Source organism: Erpetoichthys calabaricus, chromosome 13, assembly GCF_900747795.2.
Source record: "Erpetoichthys calabaricus chromosome 13, fErpCal1.3, whole genome shotgun sequence".
NCBI classification, from domain to species: domain Eukaryota; kingdom Metazoa; phylum Chordata; class Cladistia; order Polypteriformes; family Polypteridae; genus Erpetoichthys; species Erpetoichthys calabaricus.
In genome coordinates, this window is record NC_041406.2 from 52,938,763 (window position 1) to 52,965,501 (window position 26,739).

General features: G+C 41.9%; 1 protein-coding gene across 1 annotated transcript in view; it reads left to right on the plus strand.

The window, feature by feature from the left end:
• Positions 1-26,739, plus strand: part of LOC114664229 (oxysterol-binding protein-related protein 3-like) — a 211,556-nt gene that overhangs the window by 94,915 nt on the left and 89,902 nt on the right. Inside the window, 2 exon segments of the mRNA XM_028818268.2 lie at positions 6,334-6,387; positions 26,510-26,623. Of these exon segments, the coding sequence (XP_028674101.1) occupies positions 6,334-6,387; positions 26,510-26,623 (168 nt within the window).

The following is a 26,739-nucleotide window of genomic DNA, read 5'->3' on the forward strand; positions in this document are numbered from 1 at the left end:
TTTCTAGAGTACACAAGTGCTTTTTTATTTTTATATTGATTTTCATAGTGAACAAAATCATGAAGCTCTGTACATTGTGGCGGCGGCTGGGGGCTGTGCCCAGCCAGGACGCCGAGAAGGACCGGGAGAGGGACTATGCCTCCTCCGGACCATGAGAGGGCAGTCACCCTGGTTTGTGTGGGGGCCACTGGAATTGAGCATGGAAGCTCAACCCTATAGGGGCCTGTGGCCACCGCCAGGGGGTGCCCAGAAGACTGTGAAGCCCTGGACGTCAGCACTTCCGCCACACCCGGAGGTGCTGGTGGAACTACTACCAGGGACACCTGGAGTGCTTCCGGGTGCTAATGCAGCACTTCTGCCACACCAGGAAGTGACGCAGGAAGCTCATCAGGGGACACCTGGAGCACGTCCGGGTGGAGATAAAAAGGGCCGCCTCCCTTAAGTCATAGCCGGAGTCGGGAGGAAGAGGACAGAGCTCGGAGGAGAGGAGTGGAGGTGGTGAAGGAAGGCATTGGAACACCCGGACTTATGGGTGATTGGTGCTGGGGCACTGTGTGTTGTGCGGGACATGGCAAGTGTAAATGCTGTAAATAAACATGTGTGTTGGACTTATTGGTGTTTGTCTGTCTGTATCTGGGCTGAACTTCCACAACATATAGTGCAAGACAGTTGCTTACATATTTCTGTTTAAGTGATGGAAACTGAAACTGACAACTTCATGCTTTATAGACTAATGCCATGATCACTAGACCACACTGCCTGAATTAAACATTCAGTTTGCTCTATATTATCATCTGTGTCATCTGCCAATTAATTCCCAGAAAATGAATACTGTACTTTTACTGCATAAGGCAGGCTAATGGCCTGGTAATTTTTACTGATTAGCAATTTACAGAACCCCTCTGAAATCCAGCATGGATGTTAACCCTCTTATATTGGAGGTGAAGGAGAAGATATGATTAGATTTATTGACCAGCTTAGGTAAAGTGGACTGTACTTGCCCTAGTGGCTGTTACAGTATTCAGTGGATTTTGTTTGCGATGCAATAGAAGAAACAATGAAAATTGATTTTTATGCACTTGGCTGTATGAGCACATTTGACTTGTTAACAGAATAGCAAAGAAGTATTGCATCTACTAAAATAAAAAAGTGGCCTGATTATGGATATAAAAGAATATGTTAAGAAGTACATTTGTTGGCTAAATTATTCAGTCATTAAGTCTAGAATAAATACAATTTAAAGTTCTTTTTGGTTTAAACTTTTCATTTCTCTTGTATTTATATTAGCTTTAAAATAGTAGAAACAGCTTTCAGTGACATACGTGTCAGATATGGAAAGTACATAAATTTGTTTCTAAATTAATGTGAACTTTTCCTATTATGCAGTGTCAGTCTTCTTAATACAGTAATTTGTGAATTTATATGCAGGGGATCTGTAAAGTGAAAAAAAGGTGATCACAATTAGCAGGCAGGTTCCCTTAATAATTGATTTCATGTTAGGTAGAACAGTGTCTAAATTTCTTTCTTAGACAGTCTTACTTATCAATAAAGCAAGTATGAGTGTGTGTTTCTTTTCAGTGAGTAAACACAATCTGAATTTGACTACAAAAGCTGTTTACAGCAAGTCAATAGCTTTCTTGTTGAGTGCATTTTCTAATACTAATGTTTCTGATGGGAAAGAAATGTTTTAAGTATTTAAAGCATTTTGGCATGTAACCACATTATCCATTTAGTAGATGTCAGTGTTCCACTATCTAATCTAATTTGTAACACCACACTCTTATTGCCTTTCACCAGTTAGACAGTATCATTAAAACACATTCTTTCTATGTGTTCTTCTCTAATATAGGGGAAATATTGCTTGTATAGCAATACAGCAGTTTAGCACTTAAATGTGTTATCACCAATGACAAGTTGAGAGTGTCTCCATTTACAGCATACACTAGGAGATATTATTTTTCCGATACTCACATATGGCGAACTTGACAAAGTGGATTGCAGAGGAGTAGAACATTAGAAAGAATTATGAGAGTGAAGTGTCAGTTCAGTGAACAGTGCTGCAAAATATCCACTCAGCCACCTGTATTCAAAGCCCAGTTTTTTTTTACATTTTAAGGTCATGTGGAGATGGAAAATCCCGGTGTAAAGGAACCAGCACTGGACTGGACACTCATCCATCATGAGCTACACTCATTCATTCACCTACTAACACTAACACTTGAACAATACAGAGTCACCAGTTCACTATCATATACAGTATAAAACCTATTGCTCCAAAGAATAGCTATACCAACACAGGAAAAATATGCAAGCACCACACAGACTACATTGGAAACAGTCCCCTAGTGTCTTGACCTGTGATGCAACAGTACACAATTTAGAAGCTTTGAAATACTTCAGTAAAATTGTCCACCAACAAAATTTTAATACTGAAACATTACTTCTGATGTGATTTAGTCAGTTGTTTTTGTGTTGAAGATTTTTTTCTTTCATGTCTAGATTGAAATGTAAGATGATGGATAAATTACAAGCCAGCATCTATCTTGCATTGTGAATGCTATGATTAGAAAATAACACTTTTTTTGGCAAGCTTTATCTCCTTTTCTTTCTCTCTCTCCCTCTCTTTCTGTTTGTTTTGTTTTTTCTTCCTATTGTGAGAAAGCTTGTCCTTTTTCGAAATACTTCTGGGTTCAGAGGCAGCCATATATTTACAAACATAATATAGGGCTAGAACATTTTTAAGTGCAGCTTCAGGCATCCCTGCATTTTTGATTTTTCTATTAAAGAGGCAGCCCCCCAGGACAGCTCTTTGGCTCACTGATTTTTCACCAAAATATTACAGTTCCTAAAAAACACTGCTCAAAACCACATGCTTCATTCTGGTGGCATTGACAATATTATATGATTCCCTCCAGGCCACCTGATTGTCAGTCATTTTTTTGCACCCTACTGCCTTTTAATGTTCGGATGCACCCTATACAACTAAAAGGCATATACTGTAGACTTTTGACAGTGCTTTCTTCTTTGTCCTGGCAGGACAACACACTTCACCTCAGCCAGTGCCAAATTCTGTTTTTATATGAGGGCTTTGCTGTGCTTTGTCCAAGTCAGGTGCCTACCTTTTACAATTGCTTATCTAACCACCTTTTACACACTTTGATTTGTAAGTTGGGCGGCACGGTGGCGCAGTGGGTAGCGCTGCTGCCTCGCAGTTAGGAGACCTGGGTTCGCTTCCCGGGTCCTCCCTGCGTGGAGTTTGCATGTTCTCCCCGTGTCTGCGTGGGTTTCCTCCGGGCGCTCCGGTTTCCTCCCACAGTCCAAAGACATGCAGGTTAGGTGGATTGGCGATTCTAAATTGGCCCTAGTGTGTGCTTGGTGTGTGGGTGTGTTTGTGTGTGTCCTGCGGTGGGTTGGCACCCTGCCCAGGATTGGTTCCCTGCCTTGTGCCCTGTGTTGGCTGGGATTGGCTCCAGCAGACCCCCGTGACCCTGTGTTCGGATTCAGTGGGTTGGAAAATGGATGGATTTGTAAGTTGCTTTGAAGAACCACATTGGATAAATAAAGTGATGCCATAGTTTTGCAGAATTTCACTTAAAGCTTCATGCACTATTGGCCATTTTCAGTCCTGGTCAGTGTCATTACTGCTGCATAATCATTTGCTTTCTTGTACCTTTAAAATATGTGCACACTAGATTAACTCTTGGCAACAAATTGGCCCATTTGAGTTAGTTCAGGTATGACAAAAACTTGTCTTGTGGTAGACTGACTTTTTATTTGAAGTTCTGTCCTGCCTTTCACATGAGGCTGCTATGCAAGGCACTGGCTCTTCATGCCCCTGTAACACAAAAAATGGCAGCCATATGCTGAACAGCTACTGTATCTAATTCACATTCACATATGCTAAACAGCTACTGTAACTAATTCACATTCACATAATATTCATTAAACACCAGATTACAATACACAATAATTATCTTATATCAAATCTACCATTCATTTACAAAATTCTTGAAAAAGTAGTGACAGCACAGGTTAATACTTATCTACAACCTGTTTGAGATGTTTCAGTCTGGCTTTTGTCCAAACCATAGTACTGAAACAGCCTTGGTAAAAGTCACTAATGACCTGTTGATGGCTGCTGATGCTGGGCTTTTAACAATCCTTGTGCTACTCAATCTGAGTGCTGCCTTTGATACTGTTTCACATACTATTTTGTTGAATCGGTTAGCTGCCATTGGCATTACCGTGACTCCTTTTATATGGTTTACTTCATGCCTGTCTAATCGTACTCCGTTTGTTCAACTAAAAAACTCTCAAACACAATCCCTCCCAGTCATTAGTGATGTTCCCCATGGATCGGTGCTTGGCCCCTTACTTTTTTTTAATATATCTACTCCCTTTAGGTGGCATTTTTAAGAAATTTGGAATTGATTTTCAATGTTATGCAGACAACACTCAGCTCTGTATATCTACAAAGCCCAACTTTGTCCCTTCTCCTTCCTGCCTCAATGACTGTCAATTTAAGGTAAAATCTTGGTTTTCTTCTAATTTTCTCCAACTCAATAGCCATAAGACAGAGGTTCTCCTCATTGGCTCCAAGTCTGCTTTATCAAAATCTAAAATTTTTTGCTTAATATTGATGGTACATCAGTCTATCCCACCCCTTAGGTTAAGAGTTTGGGGGTTATCTTTGATAGTACTCTGTCGTTTGAATCCCATATCAATAATGTTACACGGTCATCTTTTTTTCATCTCTGTAGCATTGCATGCCTGCGACCCTCCGTCACACTAAATAGCACCACCATCCTTACTTATACATTGGTCACTTTCTGCATTGATTATTGTAATTCTGTTCTCTTTGGTCGCCCACATAAGCTTCTTCATAAACTCCAGCTTGTTCAGAATTCAGCTGCCCGTATTATAACTCAGACCTTTTCCATGCAACACATTACCCCATCTCTTAAACAGCTTCATTGGCCTCCTGTAAAATTTCAGATTGATTTTAAAATTCTTCTACTTACCTTCAAAGCACTTCATAACCTTGCTCCATCATACCTCTCTGACCTCATACATGTTTATACACCTAACTGCACTCTTAGGTCCTCTATATCTGGTCTTCTCATCACCCTCCCTGCACACCTGATCACCATGGGTTCCAGAGCATTTAGTCAACTCACTACCACAAAACATTTGGGACACAGATTCTCTACCTATTTTCAAATCTCATCTTGAGACTTAGCTATTTAGATTAGCTTACACTGCATGACCTTAGGCTGTATTCTTATTGCTGTATTTTCAGTTCCATATATATACAGTAGATGCTGTATATATATATGTGTGTGTACATGCATGTTTTTGTTGGTTTTATGATTGTATTATCTGTACGGTGTCCTTGGGTGTTTAGAAAGGCACCTGGAAATAAAATGTATTATTATTATTGCCTTTCAACTAAAGTTATACATTTTGTGAAAAAGATATGCATCCTATCAGTCTCTTTGTTTGTCCATCAAAACTCATAATGTAGAATGATAATCATAAATGTAGAATGATTTTTTTAATCAATTGCTGTGTCCTTTTTCTGTGCATATGTTGCATAATATAGTCAAATGTCATGGTGATTTTAAATATAAATAGTCAATAAACTGCAAAATCTGGCTGGAGTATATAGTCGATAAATAGTAAAAAACGGGTGGAGTATATTTCATCTGCAACCAGCAGAATGTTTGAACTAGCCCTGATAGGAGTTCTGGTCCATTGTGTGGCACATTCACTCACACAAATACAATCAAATTCAAATGGGTCCAATTTGAATTTGCCAGTTAACCTTAACCACATTTTTTGGGTTATGAAAAGAATACACACTTAGATATGAGAAGAATATTCAAACTCCACACAGAAAATGACCATTCATGAAATTTAAACTCAGGACTATGTATTCAAGAGGTAGTAGTGTGTCACCAAGCCACTGTAGGTTGAATTTATTAAAACTGATGATTAATTTCTGTCTATCTGAAATGAATGGAACATCTTCAACTCTCTCATCACAGGACAGTGTTGTTCTACTGTCTTTCAGCTTGAGGGTATTCTGTCATCCTACCAACTATCTTTGGACTTTTCTTTATCTTTGTGGAGGAACAGGCATCTATGGCATTTCTTGGATTGTTTGCACTTTGTTTTCTACCAGGTGTCAATTCTCTTTGTCCTGTACTTGTGTTCATGACTATTGTCTTATCAGACCAGTTACAAAACTTACCATACCCAAACAGTGGCATTCTTCCCACCATAGTGAATTTGTTAGTATCTAACATCAGTGTTTATTTCATTTTTTTCCAGAGATACTTCTTTTTGGACCGAGGCATTTTAAAATACGCCAAATCTGAAGCTGATGTAAGTAAATGTGCTTACTCTTAAAAAGAGTCATATGTTTGCAGGCTGGTGTCTTTTATCAAATATATACAGTATTTATATATATATATATATATATATATACAGGTCTGGAAAAAAGTAGGTTTACAGTTGTCCGTATGGAAAAAGACATACAGCTTATGACTGTCTCTGTACTTGTGGTAAAATAGTGACCCTCGGCTTGTTGAGATCTGTAACAAATGAATAAATAAATAATAAAAATAAATAAATAAATTATAAAAAATATATATTTTAGAAATGTTTGCAAATTTATTAAAAGTAAAAAACTGAAATATCACATTGACACAAGTATTCAGAACCTTTACTCTGTACAGTAATCCCTCCTCCATCGCGGGGGTTGCGTTCCAGAGCCACCCGCGAAATAAGAAAATCCACGAAGTAGAAACCATATGTTTATATGGTTATTTTTATATTGTCATGCTTGGGTCACAGATTTGCGCAGAAACACAGGAGGTTGTAGAGAGACAGGAACGTTATTCAAACACTGCAAACAAACATTTGTCTCTTTTTCAAAAGTTTAAACTGTGCTCCATGACAAGACAGAGATGACAGTTCTGTCTCACAATTAAAAGAATGCAAACATATCTTCCTCTTCAAAGGAGTGCGCGTCAGGAGCACAGACGGTCAGAAAGACAGAGGAAAGCAAACAAATCAATAGGGCTGTTTGGCTTTTAAGTATGCGAAGCACCGCCGGTACAAAGCTGTTGAAGGCGGCAGCTCACACCCCCTCCATCAGGAGCAGGGAGAGAGAGAGAGAGAGAGACAGAGAAAAACAAACAGTCAAAAATCAATACGTGCCCTTCGAGCTTTTAAGTATGCGAAGCACCGTGCAGCATGTCGCTTCAGGAAGCAGCTGCACAGAAGATAGCAACGTGAAGATAATCTTTCAGCATTTTTAGACGAGCGTCCGTATCGTCTAGGTGTGCGAACAGCCCCCCTGCTCACACCCCCTATGTCAGGATCAGAGAAAGCGCAAGAGAGAGAGAGAGAAAAGTAAGTTGGGTAGCTTCTCAGCCATCTGCCAATAGCGTCCCTTGTATGAAATCAACTGGGCAAACCAACTGAGGAAGCATGTACCAGAAATTAAAAGACCCATTGTCCTCAGAAATCCGCGAACCAGCAAAAAATCCGCGATATATATTTAAATATGCTTACATATAAAATCCGCAATAGAGTGAAGCCGCGAAAGGCGAAGCGCGATATAGCGAGGGATCACTGTACTAAGTGAAAGCTGTGGAGTACAGCCGGGGCCCTTGCCTGGCCGAGATGCCTCTCCACTGGAAGGACCTGGGGAGAGAGAGCTTATCTAGGACAGCGGTTCTCAAACTGTGGTCCGCGAGACGACCGTAGGGGGTCCGCAGAAAGGGTGAAAATTGCTTACAATTAATAACTTCTTCGCTAAACGCCATTTTATCCAATCGGATAATGCGAATAATAATCAACTCTCCCCTCACTACTATTTATATTCTATATTCTATATATAGTATCTATATGTCTATTACGAACTATTCTATGATGACGTCATTATAGACGCAGCCTGTAATCGTGCACAGTTTATGATTAATTATTAAGTTATACAGTGGTAATTCTTGCTTGTTAAATTGTTTTTCGCACGCCCAACTAACATATGGATAAATATTTGAAGCGTAAGCGGATATCTGAAGAAGAGCACGGGGGTAATGGAAATAGTGGCGATGAACTGAGACATGATGCCGAAAGAGAGTCCGCACCACGTAAGGCAAAATTACGTAAATATGATCCTGAATATTTACAATTCGGATTTATACCGTACAAAGACAACAGTGATCAGCCACAATGTGTCATTTGTTTAAACGTGTTATCGAACGAAAGTTTGAAACCTGCTAAACTGAAGCGCCATCTTGTAACAAAGCATAATGAACTAAAAGACAAACCCGTTGATTTCTTCAAACGTCGAGCAGAAGTGTATGCAAATCAGCAGAAAATTATTAGCACTGCGACAACAGTGAATGAAAAAGCTCTTAAGGCTTCGTATATTATGGCAATGCGAATATCTAAGAGTAAAAAAGCACACATGGTAGCAGAGAGTTTGATTATGCCAGCGGCCAGTGGCGTAGCGTAGTGGGGGCGGCCCGCCCCAAGCGGCACTTTTAAGGGGCGGCAAAATTTCACAATAAATAATAATAATATCTTGTAAAAATTTGAACCATACCTAAATAAGGGGGCGGCGGACACCCACGCTACGCTACTGCCAGTGGCTTTAGAAATATGCGAGATAATGTTAGGAAAAGAAAGCAGCCGAAAATTACTGTCTATACCAGTATGAAACGATACCATCAGAAGGCGAATTTGAGTCATGTCCAATGACATCCAATTACCGTTGGTTGAGCGCCTACAAAGCAGTACATTTGCCATACAGTTGGACGAAAGTACCGATATTGCAGGCCAAGCGCAGTTACTGGTCTATGTTAGATATTGCTTTGACAATGATGTGGTCGAGGACTTTCTGTTCTGCAAACCTGTGCCACTTAGAACAACAGGTGAAGATATATTTGCAATGCTAAATGATTTCTTCATTGCTAACAAGCTTGAGTGGTCCAGCTGTATTGGAAATTGTACGGACGGAGCTGCAGCAATGACAGGTCATAAAAGTGGGGTTGTTGCACGCGTACGAACTGTTTCTCCGAATATTATTTCCACACATTGAAGCTCTTGCTAGTAAGAATTTAAACGAATCCTTCAGTGAAGTGCTAAATACATGCATTAAACTAGTTAATTGGATAAAGTGCAGACCGTTGAATGGACGACTGTTTGCTGCACTGTGCGAAGAAAGCGGCTCAGATCATCGACATCTGCTGCTACACACAGAGGTTCGCTGGTTGTCACGCGGAAAGATACTTCAACGCATCTTCGAGCTTCGCAGTGAACTGGCATCATTTTTGATGGATAAAATGGATAAAAGCCAGATAATGTATGGCTTGCAAAATTGGCTTACCTGGCTGATATCTTTTGTCAACTTAATGCACTTAACACATCACTGCAAGGCAGAGATTCAAGCGTGTTGAAAACAACAGACAAGATAACTGCCTTCAAGAAAAAGTTGAGAATATGGAAGACACGAGTACAAAATAAAAGCTGTGATATGTTTGAACTGTTAACTGAATTTCTGAATGAAAACAATATGACCATTGATAACTTGGCAACAGATATCTTTGACCATTTGTCGGCGATGGAAGAATACTTTGATAGGTACTTTCCAACAGATAACATTGCAGATTATGACTGGATCAGAAATCCATTCAGTTGTCAGCTTACCGACTTGACCTGGAAGGAAGAAGAACAGTTGGCTGAATTGTCTAGTGACAGAAGTCTCAAACTGGTGCAACGTTAGGAATGAATATACACTTTTAGCTGAGAGAGCATTGACTGTGCTGGTCCCATTTGCAACTACCTACCAGTGCGAAGCATTGTTCTCAGCATTAGCTGTGATAAAATCTAAGTTTAGATCACGTCTCCAGGTGGAAGATGACATTCGAGTGTGTCTATCAAAAATCTCACCAAGGATAGACCTTCTCTGCCGACAAAAGCAAGCCCACACATCTCATTAGTTTCTATGAGTATTAGAGTCTAATGTAATTGTATTTGTAATACATTTGAACGTATTAAATAATTAAAACGTTTACCACTGGTAGGTAGCCGTAAAATTAATAGTCTTGAACAATGTTGTATTGTAGTTATGCAGTATGAGTATTAAGCATTAAATATTGTAGTTATAGTTGTTTTGCATTTTTTGTTTTTGCTAAGCAGGCTTTAGTCCTGTGACTGTCGTATGACACTGTATCATTGACTGTCAATAGTTAGTGTTGTTACGATATGACTACAAAGAATGATTTATTTTCTAAAGTCGACTTCAGATAAAAGAAGTTTACACTTTATGCCTGTGGCGATGCTATTATAATTTGGGTTGACAAATCAGGCCGCATCAGGGGTCCGCGAATATCGTATGGCTTGTAAAGGGGTCCCAGGACTGAAAAAGTTTGAGAACCGCTGATCTAGGACATTATCTCCCCTGGAACACTAGAGGGCAGCCTCCCTGGCAATGGGTTTGGAAAGTGGAAGCTTGACCCTGCTGGGGCCCAGGGCCACCGCCATGGGGCACCTGGACGATTGCTGAGTCCTTGGTTGCTGCACTTCTGCCATATCCATAAGTGCTGCCAGAAGAAGGTCATCAAGCACCTGGAGCACTTCCGGGTGCCATGTAAAAGGAGCCATTGGCCACTACTCCGGGAGTCTCTGGATTGAAGAGGGCAAAGCTTACCAGGAGGGGTGGAGGTGGACAGTGAAAGAAAGAGAAAGAAAAATTTCCCACATTGAAAAAAAATAAAAAAAATAAAAGTATGTGTACTGAACTTGTGTTCTGCGTCACCTGTCTGTGTCAGGTTTGAGCAGAAGGAGCACCCTCTGCAGGCCACAAAGCACATTAACTATTTAACTAATTACAGCCTGGAGTCTTATTGAATCTGATGCAACAAGCATCTCACACCTGGATTTGGGGATTCTCTGCCATTTATCTCTATAGATCCTCTCAAGCTCTGTCACGTTGGATGGAGACTGTCGGTGAACAGCTGTTTTCAAGCCTCTCCTGAGAAGTTTATTTGGGTTCAAGTCTGGGCTTTGGCTGGGCCACTCAATGACATTCAAAGGGTTGTCCATGAGCCACTCCTTAGTTGTCTTTACTTTGTGCTTAGAGTAATTGTCCTGTTGGAAGGTGACCCTCAACTGAGTCTGAGCTAAACATCACTCTGAAGTAATTTTTCATTAAGGATATCTGTATTTTTTTCCATTCAGCTTTTCCTTGATCCTAACTAATCTCCCTGTATCTGCAACTGAAAAACAACCACACAACATGAAGCTGCCACCATTCTGCTTTACCGTTGGAATGATATTACGTATGTGATGAGTGGTCCCAGGTTTTCTTCAGATATGACACTTGGAATTAAGGCCAGACAGCTCAATCTTGGTTTCATCAGACAAGAAAATCTTGTTTCTCACAGTCTGAGAATCCTTTAGGTTCCTTTTTTGAAAACCTGAAGTGTGCTTTCAAGTGTTTTTAGTGTGAGAGATTTCCGTATTGCTACTCTGCCACAAAGTCTATATTAGTGGAGTGTTGCAGTGATGGCCGTGCTTCTGGAAGTTTCTCCCATCTCCACACAGTTTCTCTTGAACTTGGCCAGAGTGACCATCCAGTTTTTGGTCACCTCTCTTACCAAAGCCCTTCCACTCTGATTGCTCAGTTTGGCCAACCGGTCAGCTCTGGAAGGAGTGGTTGTTCCAAACTTCCATTTAAGAATTATAGAGACCACAGTGCCCTTGTAAACCTTCAGCGCTGCAGGAATTTTTGTAGCCTTCTCCAGATTCATGCCTGAACACAGTCGTCTCTCTAAACTGTGCATGTAATTCATTAAACCTCATAGCTTTGTTTTTTCTGTGATACACATTGTCAACTCTGAGACTTTCTATGAACAGGTGTGTGTATTTCCTGACTATGTCCAGTCAATTGAATTTACTACAAGTGTACCATAAGGTGAAGAAACATCAGGGATGATTAATATAATGGGATGCAGCTGAGCCAGAATTTAAGTGTTATAGTAAAGGGTGTGAATGCATGCGTCAATGTTATATTTTAGGTTTTTGTTTTTAATATATTTGCAAAACTTTTTTATACCCTGTTTAGGATTTGTCATTCTGAGTCATCAGGTGTTGCTTGATGAGGGCAAAAAATGAATTTAAATGGTTTTAGTTTAAGGCTGAAGCACATTAAAATGTGAAAAAATGAAGCGGTCAGAATATTTTCAAAAGGCAAAAAAGACGACTGATAAATTCTTGACTCACTTGACTCACTCACTCATCATTAGTTAAAAAGCTGAAATTTGTCAGGATTGTACATTTAGGCTAGTACATATCAACTAAGAAAGACCATTTAAATAGATCTGTATTGTAGGGGTACCCTACAATAAAAACAAATACCCTAAAATTTCAAAAATGCCTTGACTGATTTTATTGAAATTTGGTGACATTATAGAAAAAAAATTAAATTAGATGACAGATGATTTTATTTGTTGGTAAATTTTTTATTTGTCAATATTTATTAATATTATGCTAACTTACATGCTCCGTGCTGCACTTATAGGGGCTTTATGCAAAGAAAAGACAAAGCAGAAACAATTGACAACAGAAGTAAATAATAGGGTGGAGAGAAGACTGAAAAAGGGGTGGAATCCTGGACAGGAAAAAACAAATTTGGCATTTGCTGTTAGGTATGAAATGGAAAGAGAAAGTTCAACAATGCTCAAGAAAGATACAAAGCTCAGTTGTTAGCAGACATGCTCTAAAGCTCCAGGGTGAGTGCTAGCTGCTGTAGCTGTGAGCAGTCAGGGAGAGAATATTGCTACCCAATCTGCACTAGAAGTAGAGGTGGAAGTGACATCTATATTACTAAGCCTGACGCAGGACGCACCGTGGCACATGCGCACAGCACCTCAGTGCCCCAGAGTCAAACCCAGCGGCTTCCCAGAGTCAGTAGGTGGCGCCCAAATAACACAACCTGTAAACTAAACTTGCTCTAATCCATTGTGCCAACAGTCAGTGTGGCGTATTCGAATCACATAACGGTAATTCAGTATTAAAAGTTGAATTATGATTCCTAACAGTAAACGACTTCTACCTAACGACACAGCCACAGAAAAACAAAAACGAGACTGCATGGATAAGAACAATAAACGAAGGCTCCTACAACGCGCTTCAGAGACACCAGAAGCAAAGAAGTCACAGCTCCAAAAAGAAAGAGCTCAACTAACGGAAATACAAAAACAAGCCCAACCTGTAAACTAAACTTGCTCTAATCCACTGTCCCAGCAGTCAGTGTGGCCTATTTGAATCACATGACGGTACTTCAGTATTAAAAGTACGTTGAATTATGATTCCTAACAGGAAACGACTTCTACCTAACGACACAACCACAGAAAAACAAAAACGAGACCACATGGATAAAAACAATAAACAGAGGCTCCTACAACGCGCTTCAGAAACACCAGAAGCAAAGACGTCACGGCTCCAAAATGAAAGAGCTCAACTAACGGAAATACAAAAACGAGCCCGTATGGATAAAAACAATGAACGAAGGCGCCCACAACGCACTTCTGAAACAGCACAGGCAAAGGAGTCACGGCTCCAAAAAGAAACAGCTCAACGATTAGAAATACAAAAACGAGCCCGTATGGCTACGACCTGTGAACTAAACCTGAGGTAAAGCGTGCACGCCAGGTTGTACAGCCGCCCAAACGCGACCGCCCACACCACCGCATATACCACCTTCGTTTAGTACTGTAGCCCTCCATGCCCTGATCCGCCGCCATGGTCACTTCAGCACGCGAATCCGCCGCCATCAGCAAACGACTTCTGGCTGACGACACAGCCATAGAAAAACAAAAAAGAGACTGCATGGATAAAAACAATAAACGAGGGCGCCTACAACGTGCTTCTGAAACACCAGAACCAGATGAGTCACAGCTCCAAAAAGAAACCGCTTTAGTACAAATACGTTTATTTAATTAAATGAAAAATTTCCCAGGACACACCCACCCTCCATGATATTTCATCCCTCCAAATATCGGAGGGAACAGAAAGTGATTGCCATTCTTGGATTTGCAATTCTTTCAAGAATCGCGGGGTTACTGGTCTTTGGATAAAAGACAAGGTGGATAGAAAGTGTAAATTTATACTTAATAGATCCCCATGACCTACTCCAGTGTAATATACATTCATATCTAAGGCCCTGAAAGGGGACTCCCATCCCGCTCTCTGAAATCATTTATATTTACATGCACGTCTGCTTACTTGGAACAGGTTTAAACCTCTCCCACCATCACTACTCTTGAAAAATTCTTTAGATAGATAGATAGATGGGCGGCACGGTGGCGCAGTGGGTAGCGCTGCTGCCTCACAGTTGGGAGATCTGGGGACCTGGGTTCGATTCCCGGGTCCTCCCTGCGTGGAGTTTGCATGTTCTCCCCGTGTCTGCGTGGGTTTCCTCCGGGCGCTCCGGGTTCCCTCCCACATTCCAAAGACATGCAGGTTAGGTGGATTGGTGATTCTAAATTGGCCCTAGTGTGTGCTTGGTGTGTGGGTGTGTTTGTGTGTGTCCTGCGGTGGGTTGGCACCCTGCCCAGGATTGTTTCCTGCCTTGTGCCCTGTGTTGGCTGGGATTGGCTCCAGCAGACCCCCGTGACCCTGTGTTCGGATTCAGCGGGTTGGAAAATGGATGGATGGATAGATAGATAGATAGATAGATAGATAGATAGATAGATAGATAGATAGATAGATAGATAGATACTTTATTAATCCCAATGGGAAATTCACATTCTTCAGCAGCAGCATACTGATACAATAAATAATATTAAATTAAAGAATGATAATAATGCAGGTGAAAAAAAAGACAATAACTATGTATAATGTTAAATGTTAACGTTTACCCCCCCGGATGGAATTAAAGAGTCGCATAGTTTGGGGGAGGAACGATCTCCTCAATCTGTCAGTGGAGCAGGACAGTGACAGCAGTCTGTCGCTGAAGCTGCTCTTCTGTCTGGAGATGATACTATTAAGTGGATGCAGTGGATTCTCCATAATTGATAGGAGCCTGCTGAGCGCCCTTCGCTCTGCCACAGATGTTAAACTGTCCAGCTCCATGCCAACAATAGAGCTTGCCTTCCTCACCAGTTTGTCCAGGCGTGAGGCGTCTTTCCTCTTAATGCTGCCTCCCCAGCACACCACTGCGTAGAAGAGGGCACTCGCCACAACTGTCTGATAGAACATCTGCAACATCTTATTGTATAACCGGCTCTGTCCTTTCTTGCACAGCGCATCAGTATTGGCAGTCCAGTCTAATTTATCATCCAGCTGCACTCCCAGATATTTATAGGTCTGCACCATCTGCGCACAGTCACCTTTGATGATCACTGGGTCTATGAGGGGTCTGGGCCTCCTAAAATCCACCACCAGCTCTTTGGTTTTGCTGGTGTTCAGGTGTAGGTGGTTTGAGTCGCACCATTTAACAAAGTCATTGATTAGGTCCCTATGCTCCTCCTCCAGCCCATTCCTGATGCAGCCCACGATAGCAGTGTCATCAGCGAACTTTTGCACATGGCAGGACTCCGAGTTGTATTGGAAGTCCGATGTATATAGGCTGAACAGGACCGGAGAAAGTACAGTCCCCTGTGGCGCTCCTGTATTACGTATTTGGCCGATCGTGCTGCACTTCTGTTCTCTTGGGACAAGATCTGCCACCGAGAAAATGTACTTTTAAGCAGCTTAAAGTTTAATTGTACAGGATGAGCTGCACTTAATAGCACATAAGACATACTGTATATGGCTTTAAAGTTAGCTCACTTACCCAATATTTCCTTTTCTGTTCCATGCATACTACCTACAGATACACTCCTGTCTCCCTTCAACTAAATGCTTGTGAGGAAGACTTCTTTGAGTTCTTAATCTGAAGGAACCGCCGACAGAGCAAAAAAAAAAACTAAGAAGTTGTCAAGTTTGCCTTGTCTTTAAATAAAGCTCCAATATTGAATAAAGTTACAATAGTGTTTTATTCAAGTGCTAGAATAAAATTCTTTTTAACCAGTTCTCTATTGCCTGCCTTTTTGTGGAACTCAGAAGTCCAAATGTGACAATATAGATTCATATCTGCAGGCTTTAATGGGGGACTCCCAATCGTTGTTTAGGAAGCCTGCAAACCATAGTACTGGTCATGCTACTTCCAGTTATTTTTATCCCCTTCACTCTCTAGAGAAACAACCCCAAAAGTAAAAACATTCAGTTCTTTCCATGGGCAGCTTAAATGTGCAGCTTGTATACATCATTGCTATTTTTAATAAGTTACAGTAAAATGCAGTTCAGTATTAGCAGTTTATTGCCTGCCTATGGCAATCAACAAATAAATAAATGCAAGCTTGAACATACAACTGACAAGAAGCACAAAAAGAAATACTTGAGTGTATGATGCAAACAAATTAAAATCATAAACATTGTAAAGTATACTTAAATCACACATTATTGCATTGACTATCCATTTCAATTCAAAATAATATATTTCCATGTATAATTGTATTTTTTAATGACCTTCCACAAAAGCCAAGTCACTAGGAAAAGCAAAAATTGATCTAATGGAGGAATGTTGCACTCATGGACAATTGTATATATATATATATATATATATATATATATATGTATATATATATATATATATATATATATATATATATATATATAATGTTCAAGATTAACCAGCTCCCGTGACCAAATAGCATTATCACTTATTTGGCTGGTGCGTTTATATTTGGCAATTTACTGTATTTGAGATACAATTGGTTACATTTCTTTTGTGTTACTAAAAGGAGCACAAGCAGATGAAATGATTTGCTCATGATCAGCAGATGGATTTTAAACTACAACCTCAGGATTTGACATCCTAGGTCCAAAGCCTTACCCACCTCACCACACTGCCTGGCAAAAATATTGCAAAAAATGCAAATATTGTATATAGACAGTAAAAGCACTTAGTTATATAGCACTTCTGATACATCCAGTTAACTGATGAACTAAGGCGCATTGTCTAATGAAATTTCACAGGTGAAGCCGAGTAACACACCTAGTATATTATAAAATGTAAATGAGAACTCCAGTAGAAAATATTTTGATTTCTTCATAACTTTTTTCTAACTTGTTTATGAATCATTATAATTTACCTTTACTTTCATAGACATTTTAACATGTTATTATATGAAAATGCATCAGTTACCACTTAAGTGTATTTGAAAAAAGTTTACTGTTTGTCAGAGGCAGTGTGGTAAACCTAACATGTTTAAGGTCATTAAGTGGCACAGTGATAGCACTGGGATTTGAATCTGCAGCTTTATGACTTGAGGCACTTAACAGATCACTTTACCTTTTGGGTCATTTTCCAGCTGTCCTGATATAAATACTGTATATTTTGCTTTACTTCTATTATCTACTTCTGCAGCCTTCATTTAATTTAATGTCTACAAAATATATGGCTATGTAACACTTTTTGCATGCACATATTGCATGATGCTTTCTTAAATGTTACTTTGTGCTTTATTTTAACTATAATATATTTTTAAACATGTGTAGTGTGCTTGTCAGTATTAATTGTGCTATATAAAAAAAATGGACCTGAATTTGTGGCTCTGAGGCTAAGGATCTGCGCTGGTATCTGGAAGGTTGCTGGTTCAAATCCCTGTTACTTCCAAAAAGAGATCCTACTCTGCTGGGCCCTAGAGCACAGGTGTCGAACTCCAGGCCTGGAGGGCTGCAGTGGCTGCAGGTTTTCATTCTAACCCTTTTCCTAATCAGTGACCCGTTTTCACTGCTAATTGACTCTTTTTCCCTTCCTTTTAATTCGTTTCTTCATTAAATGGCAGCCAAACAGAAATGAGATGTGAAATGAGCCAACAGATGACCAGCCAAACTGAAACATCAAACTCCAACCAGTTTCTTAATGAGAAGCCAGTTCTTGCTGTTAATTAAACCCGTTACTTAATTCCATAGCTTGCTGCTGCTCTCATTCTGCTACAGCAGACATTTCCCAAAGTGTTGATTTTCTGTTTCTGATTATTGACCTAAGAGATCAACCTTACTGAGACTCTCACCTTTCTTTAAATTCAGATAATGTGGTTAGCTGGTCACATGGCAGCTCATTTTGTGTTTCATTATTGTTTGGCTGCTAAATTAATTAAGGACCCCTCCTTTAACCGTCACCTTATCGTGGTGGAGGGGTTTGCGTGTCCCAATGATCCTAGGAGCTCTGTTGTCCGGGGCTTTATGCCCCTGGTAGGGCCACCCAAGGCAAACTGGTCCTAGGTGAGGGATGAGACAAAGAGCGGTTAAACAAACCTCCTATGAAGAAAAACAATTTTGGACGGCGTTTTCCCTTGCCCGGACGCGGGTCACCGGGGCCCCACTCTGGAGCCAGGCCTGGAGGTGGGGCTCGATGGCGAGCGCCTGGTGGCCGGGCCTGCACCCATGGGGCTCGGCCGGGCACAGCCCGAAGAGGCAACGTGGGTCCCCCTTCCCATGGGCTCACCACCAATGGGAGGGGCCAAGGAGGTCGGGTGCAGTGTGAGTTGGGTGGTGGCCGAAGGCGGGGACCTTGGCGGTCCGATCCTCGGCTACAGAAACTGGCTCTTGGGACGTGGAATGTCACCTCTCTGAAGGGGAAGGAGCCTGAGCTAGTGCGCGAAGTTGAGAGGTTCCGGCTAGATATAGTCGGACTCACCTCGACGCACAGCTTGGACTCTGGAACCAATCTCCTTGAGAGGGGCTGGACTCTGTACCACTCTGGAGTTGCCCCCGGTGAGAGGCGCCGAGCAGGTGTGGGTATACTTATTGCCCCCCAACTTGGAGCCTGTACATTGGGGTTTACCCCGGTGGACGAGAGGGTAGCCTCCCTTCGCCTTCGGGTGGGGGGACGGGTCCTAACTGTTGTTTGTGCGTATGCACCGAACAGCAGTTCGGAGTACCCACCCTTTTTGGAGTCCCTGGAGGGGGTGCTAGAGGGCATACCTTCTGGGGACTCCCTCGTTCTGCTGGGAGACTTCAATGCTCACGTGGGCAATGACAGTGAGACCTGGAAGGGCGTGATTGGGAGGAATGGCCCCCCTGATATGAACCCGAGCGGTGTTTTGTTATTGGACTTCTGTGCTCGTCACGGATTGTCCATAACGAACACCATGTTCAAGCATAGGGGTGTTCATATGTGCACTTGGCACCAGGACACCCTAGGCCTCAGTTCGATGATCGACTTTGTGGTCGTGTCGTCGGACTTGTGGCCACATGTCTTGGACACTCGGGTGAAGAGAGGGGCGGAGCTGTCAACTGATCACCACCTGGTGGTGAGTTGGCTTCGATGGTGGGGGAGGATGCCGGTCAGGCGTGGTAGGCCCAAACGTGTTGTGAGGGTCTGCTGGGAACGTCTGGCAGAGCCCCCTGTCAGAAGTAGCTTCAACTCCCACCTCCGGCAGAACTTCGACCACATCCCGAGGGAGGTGGGGGACATTGAGTCCGAATGGGCCATGTTCCGTGCCTCTATTGTTGAGGCAGCTGACCGGAGCTGTGGCCGTAAGGAGGTCGGTGCCTGTCGTGTCGGCAATCCCCGAACCCGCTGGTGGACACCGGCGGTGAAGGATGCCGTCAAGCTGAAGAAGGAGTCCTACAGGACCCTTTTGTCCTGTGGGACCCCGGAGGCAGCTGATAGGTACCGGCAGGCCAAGCGGAATGCGGCTTTGGTGGTTGCTGAGGCAAAAACTCGGGCGTGGGAGGAGTTTGGGGAGGCCATGGAGAATGACTTTCGGACGGCTTCGAGGAGATTCTGGTCCACCATCCGGCGTCTCAGGAAGGGGAAGCAGTGCAGTGTCAACACTGTATATGGTGGGGATGGTGCGCTGCTGACCTCGACTCGGGATGTTGTGGGTCGGTGGGGGGAATACTTCGAAGACCTCCTCAATCCCATTAACATGCCTTCCAATGAGGAAGCAGAGCCTGGGGACTCAGAGGTGGGCTCCCCCATCTCTGGGACTGAGGTCACCGAGGTGGTCAAAAAACTCCTTGGTGGCAGGGCCCCGGGGGTGGATGAGATACGCCCGGAGTTCCTCAAGGCTCTGGATGTTGTAGGACTGTCTTGGCTGACACGCCTCTGCAACATCGCATGGACATCAGGGACAGTGCCTCTGGATTGGCAGACCGGGGGTGGTGGTCCCCCTCTTTAAGAAGGGGGATCGGAGGGTGTGTTCCAACTACAGAGGGATCACACTCCTCAGCCTCCCTGGAAAAGTCTATTCAGGGGTCCTGGAGAGGAGAGTCCATCGGATAGTCGAGCCTCGGATTCAGGAGGAACAGTGTGGTTTTCGTCCTGGTCGCGGAACAGTGGACCAGCTCTATACCCTTAGCAGGGTCCTGGAGGGTGCATGGGAGTTTGCCCAACCAGTCTACATGTGTTTTGAGGACTTAGAAAAGGCATTCGACCGTGTCCCTCGGGGAATCCTGTGGGGGGTACTCCGAGAGTATGGGGTACCGGCCCCCCTGATAAGGGCTGTTCAGTCCCTGTACGATCGGTGCCAGAGCTTGGTCCGCATTGCCGGCAGTAAGTTGAACCCGTTTCCAGTGAGAGTTGGACTCTGCCAGGGCTGCCCTTTGTCACCGATTCTGTTCATAACTTTTATGGACAGAATTTCTAGGCGCAGCCAGGGTGTTGAGGGGGTCCGGTTTGGTGGGCTCAGGATTGGGTCACTGCTTTTTGCAGATGATGTTGTCCTGTTTGCTTCATCAGGCCGTGATCTTCAGCTCTCTCTGGATCGGTTCGCAGCCGAGTGTGAAGCGGCTGGGATGAGAATCAGCACCTCCAAATCCGAGACCATGGTCCTCAGCCGGAAAAGGGTGGAGTGCCCTCTCAGGGTTGGTAGCAAGATCCTGCCCCAAGTGGAGGAGTTCAAGTATCTCGGGGTCTTGTTCACGAGTGAGGGAAGAATGGAGCGTGAGATCGACAGGCGGATCGGTGCGGCATCCGCAGTAATGCGGGCATTGCATCGGTCTGTCGTGGTGAAAAAGGAGCTGAGCCGCAAGGCGAAGCTCTCAATTTACCAGTCGATCTATGTTCCTACCCTCACCTATGGTCATGAGCTATGGGTAGTGACCGAAAGAACGAGATCGCGAATACAAGCGGCTGAAATGAGTTTCCTCCGCAGGGTGTCTGGGCTTTCCCTTAAAGATAGGGTGAGAAGCTCAGTCATCCAGGAGGGGCTCAGAGTAGAGCCGCTGCTCCTCCGCATCGAGAGGAGTCAGATGAGGTGGCTCGGGCATCTGATCAGGATGCCTCCTGGACGCCTCCCTGGTGAGGTGTTCCGGGCACGTCCAACCGGGAGGAGGCCCCGGGGAAGACCCAGGACACGCTGGAGGGACTATGTCTCTCGACTGGCCTGGGAACGCCTTGGGATTCTCCCGGAAGAGCTAGAAGAAGTGGCCGGGGAGAGGGAAGTCTGGGCATCTCTGCTCAAGCTGCTGCCCCCGCGACCCGACCTCGGATAAGCGGGAGACAATGGATGGATGGATGGATGGATGGATGCTAATTAAGGAAATAGAACTAAGGGGTCTGAGTCGAGTTAATTAAATCTAAGGCAAAAGAAGTTAATTATCATCAAAAACAGGTCACTAATTAAGAAGGTGGTTAGAATGAAAACCTGCAGTCATTGTGGCCCTCCAGGACTGGAGTTCGACACCCCTGTCCTAGAGCAAGGCCCTTAACCTACAAGTGCTCCAGGAGCGCTGTACAATGGCTGACCCTGTGCTCTTACCCCAAGAGGTATACAAAAACTAACAAATTTGTAATAGAAGAAATTGTATAAGGCCAAATAAAGAACAAAAAAAACATTATAGTCCTGCAACCTTGAAACTTCTGGCTTCAGTTCTAATGCAGCCACTATTTTTGCTGCCTGTTTGTGGATTTTCCAACAGGTGCTCTGGTTTTCCTCCCACATCCCAATAATATAGTGATTTTAAACTGGCGTGTTGTATATGACATGGGTATGAGCATAAGTTTCACTTTAAAAAACTAGTGCTGTCTGTGTCCAAGAATCCATCCATCCATCCATCCATTCATTATCCAACCCACTATATCCTAACTACAGAGTCACGGGCGTCTGCTGGAGCCAATCCCAGCCAACACAGGGCGCAATGCAGGAAACAAACCCCGGGTAGGGCGCCAGCCCACCGCAGGTGTCCAAGAATGCTTACTACAAATGTTTTCAGTATAGTCTCCACATTCCCATTACTAGAAATTAATAAATACTGTATGTTTCAAAAATGGATGGATGGAGGATTCCTTTACACTACAGCTTTGCAAAAAATACATTATAAGTAAAAAAGGAAAAACTCTCCATTTCCTTTATACTGTAAATATAATACACTATTATTGAATACTTTTATCCAACAGATTATTCAACAGAAAGGTGTCAATAAAGGCTACAGGGGCTATTTTATACCTATTATCCCACAGTAACATGCTTTCTTATCATTTAGCCATGTTTGAAGGTTTTTTTTTTAAATTCTTGTGTCTATTTGAGTGTGGTTGTTTGTTATAATATTTCTTGAGAGAGAGAGAGGTTAGGAGTACGCGCTGATACAGCGCATTGCCGCACCCACCACATGACAAACCAACTCAGGACCCCAGGTTAGGACCCGAGTGTAGCCATGTAACGGGTGACATCTCGGCAACACACTAGTTCAGATGGAATGGAACCAGTGTGACGTCTTTTATGGCGGCTGGAGTGCCAGTTCTGCCACCAACCCTCAGATTGGAGGGCCTACATGCAGGGCTGGATGCAGATTAACGTCATACCTAGGACGGAGCAATTGCAGGTTAAGGGCCTTGCTCACGGGCCCAACGGAGTAGAGTCACTTTTGGCATTTACGGGATATATTTATTGAGCTTCTGTAAAAAGCTACATTTTCCTTTTGTGACAAATAAAGAACCAACTATCTATTTATTTGTCTATCTACAGTATATATAGTATGTATGAATCCCATCCAAGCATTTTCTAATCCGTCCTATCCAGAGCAAAGTTGTGAGAAAGCTGGCACTTACTCTAGTAAGCATTGGGCGCAAAGCAAGAACAATCCCTGGACCAGGCCTCATCCCATTACAATGAAAACATACACACACATTCATGTGCATCACCAATACACCTAACCTGCATGTCTTTGGACTGTGGGAGAGAACCAGGGCACATGGAGAAAACCCATCCAAGCATGGGAAGAACATGCAAAACCCATGCAAGGAGAATCTGGGACTTGAAGCCCAGTCACCTTTCTGTGAGGCAGCAGTGCTACTAGTTTACCATTGTACCACCCAATGTATGTACAGTTTGTATTCATCCTATTTAATATATATATTTTTGTTAGCTTTTAATGTTATGTCAGTTACACTACAGTTTTTTAGTATATCAAATAAAGTACTTAAATTGTAAATTGGAGGTACATTTATTGTTTTTAATTCAATGAAGCCAGGTTGATATATGTCTTGTATAGCCAAACTAGTTACATTTTCATACAATGAATAATACGGTATAGGCAATTTTCTGTTTGTTACCCAAAATGCTTATTTGTCCTTTATAAAAGGCCATTACAGAAGAAAATATAGTATAGCTTAACAAATTGGTATATTTTGAACTTAACTGCATATAACGCTTGACCATGTTAAGTGTTTATTTATTTTTTTGGATGGACTGATTAGGTGGCAACTAAGGTTTGTTCATGTAATTAATTTTATTTTTTTACACATTCTATTGTATTGGGCATATTGTATATATAGTTATTGTACAGTGAGAAACATACTTTTTGGTTTAAAGAAAGTCATAAATAAATACATTTCTCCTGATATATTTTATCTGGAACATTAAAACATTCAGTAACAACGACTTTAACAGCCATTATTTAAGTTTAGCACTGATGGCATTTTGTACCACATTTAGTGATTTATTAGCTTTGTAAGACTTGTTTTCTTAGTGTCTGCCACTTCTTTCATCCAAGTATTATTGAGCCTTTGTTGATGTCATCTACTTTATCTCAGTCATCACCCAATTTCCTACAGATACTACCTACACTGAACATGTTACTTAAGTATCAAAGCTCACTTAATTTCCCCTAATACTCAGTTGCTAGAACTAATGTGTGTCTTGCTTTTTACCTACTTTTGTTTATCTTGGGATTAACTATCCCTAATATAAGTATCAAAGAAAAATGTGTTAGACATTAAAATATACTATATATATATATACTGTGTATATATATATATATATATATATATATATATATATATATATATATATATATATATATATATATATATATATATATATATATATGGTTGAAATAGTTTACTGTCAAATAAATGCAAAGAGTACACGACACGTGTTTCGCCCTCATTCTGGGCTCATCAGGTGTACACACTCCACTGCACTCCCTCTCGGGAATCGAACCTCGGACGTCAGCGTCAGAGGCGATGCCCCTAACGTTGCGCCACGGCGTGTGGTTCGCTTATTTGACAGCATGTAGATCGGGGTAATTACATTCACGGCATTCGAAGTCTGTGTCACAATCTGATTGTATGGGTGGTTACCATTGTGACACAGAGTTCGAATGCCGTGAATATATATATATATATGTATATATATATACATGCAGTCATATAGAAAAGTTTGAGAACCCCTCTTAATTCTTTGGATTTTTGTTTATTATTGGCTGAGCTTTCAAAGTAGCAACTTCCTTTAAATATATCACATGCCTTATGGAAACAGTAGTATTTCAGCAGTAACATTAAGTTTATTGAATTAACAGAAAATATGCAATATGCATCATAACAAAATTAGACAGGTGCATAAATTTGGGCACCCCAACAGAGATATTACATCAATACTTAGTTGAGCCTCCTTTTGTAAATATAATAGCCTCTAGACACCTCCTATAGCCTTTGATGAGTGTCTGGATTCTGGATGGAGGTATTTTTGACCATTCTTCCATACAAAATCCAGTTCAGTTAAATTTGATGTCTGCTGAGCATGGACAGCCTGCTTCAAATCATCCCATAGATTTTCGATGATATTCAAGTCAGGGAACTGTGACGGCTATTCCAGAACAATGTACTTCTCCCTGACTGATGCTTGAACATTATCCTGAAGAGTTTGTTTATATTGGGTTGAACTCATTCAACCCTCGACTTTAACAAGGGCCCCAGTCCCTGAACTAGCCACACAGCCCCATAGCATGATGGAACCTCCACCAAATTTGACAGTAGGTAGCAGGTGTTTTTCTTGGAATGCGGTGTTCTTCTTCCGCCATGCAAAGTGCTTTTTGTTATGACCACATAAGTCAATTTTTTCTCTTCAGTCCAAAGCACTTTGTTGCAAAATGAATCTTGCTTGTCTAAATGAGCATTTGCATACAACAAGCAACTCTGCTTGTGGCGTGAGTGCAGAAAGGGCTTCTTTCTCATCACCCTGCCATATAGATGTTCTTTGTGCAAATTGCGCTGAATTGTAGAACGTTGTACAGATACACCATTTGCAGCAAGATGTTCTTGCAGGTCTTTGGAGGTGATCTGTGGGTTGTCTGTAACCATTCTCACAATCCTGCGCATATGCTGCTCCTGTATTTTTCTTGGCCTGCCAGACCAGGGTATAACAACAACTGAGCCTGTGGCCTTCCATTTCCTGATTACATTCCTTACAGTTGAAACTGACAGTTTAAACCTCTCAGATAGCTTCTTGTAGCCTTCCCTTAAACCATGATACTGAACAATCTTTGTTTTCAGATCTTTTGAGAGTTGCTTTGAGGATCCCATGCTGTCACTCTTCAAAGGAGAGTCAAAGGGAAGCACAACTTGCAATTGACCACCTTAAATACCTTTTGTCATGATTGGACACACGTGTCTATGAAGTTCAAGGATAACGAACTAATCCAACCAATTTGGTGTTGCAAGTAATCAGTATTGAGCAGTTACATGCATTCAAATCAGGACAATTATAAGGGTACCCAAAGTTTTGCACAACCAGTTTTTCACATTTGATTTAATTTCATACAACTAAATACTGCTTCACTAAAAATCTTTGTTCGAAAAACACCCCAGTACTCAGATGTTCCTAGGAAATGAAAGACATACCACTGTTATCTTTTTTGTTGAAAGTAGAGTAAATTATTATGCAGGCTAAGAGGGGTTCCCAAACTTTTTCATATGACTGTATATTAACCTTTCCACAGAATTTTTGACTTAAAAGCATTGCTAAATTTAACAGGAATGATTTCATTGCCAATTTGTAATGACATATTTCACACAACACAAAAATTATTGGCATTTTACTTCTCTAATTAAATCAGATAGTGTAAAATGAGGAAAAATGTACATTTGGTACACACTTCTTACATCTTTCTGGAAGTAATGAAGATTTGTTTTGATTAGCAGTATTTCTTCTTTTAGATTGAAAAGGGCAAGTTACATGGCTGCATTGATGTTGGTTTATCTGTAATGGCTGTAAAGAAGAAAGCAAAATGCATAGATCTAGATACAGAAGACCATTTATACCACCTGAAGGTAAGTGGTGTTCAAAAGGAGACGTCTATTGTATAACATGCCAGAAGGAGATTGTCAAAGAATTTAGTTCCTGTAGCTTGTAGGAACACACTAATGTCTAGCCAAATTAAGGCCAG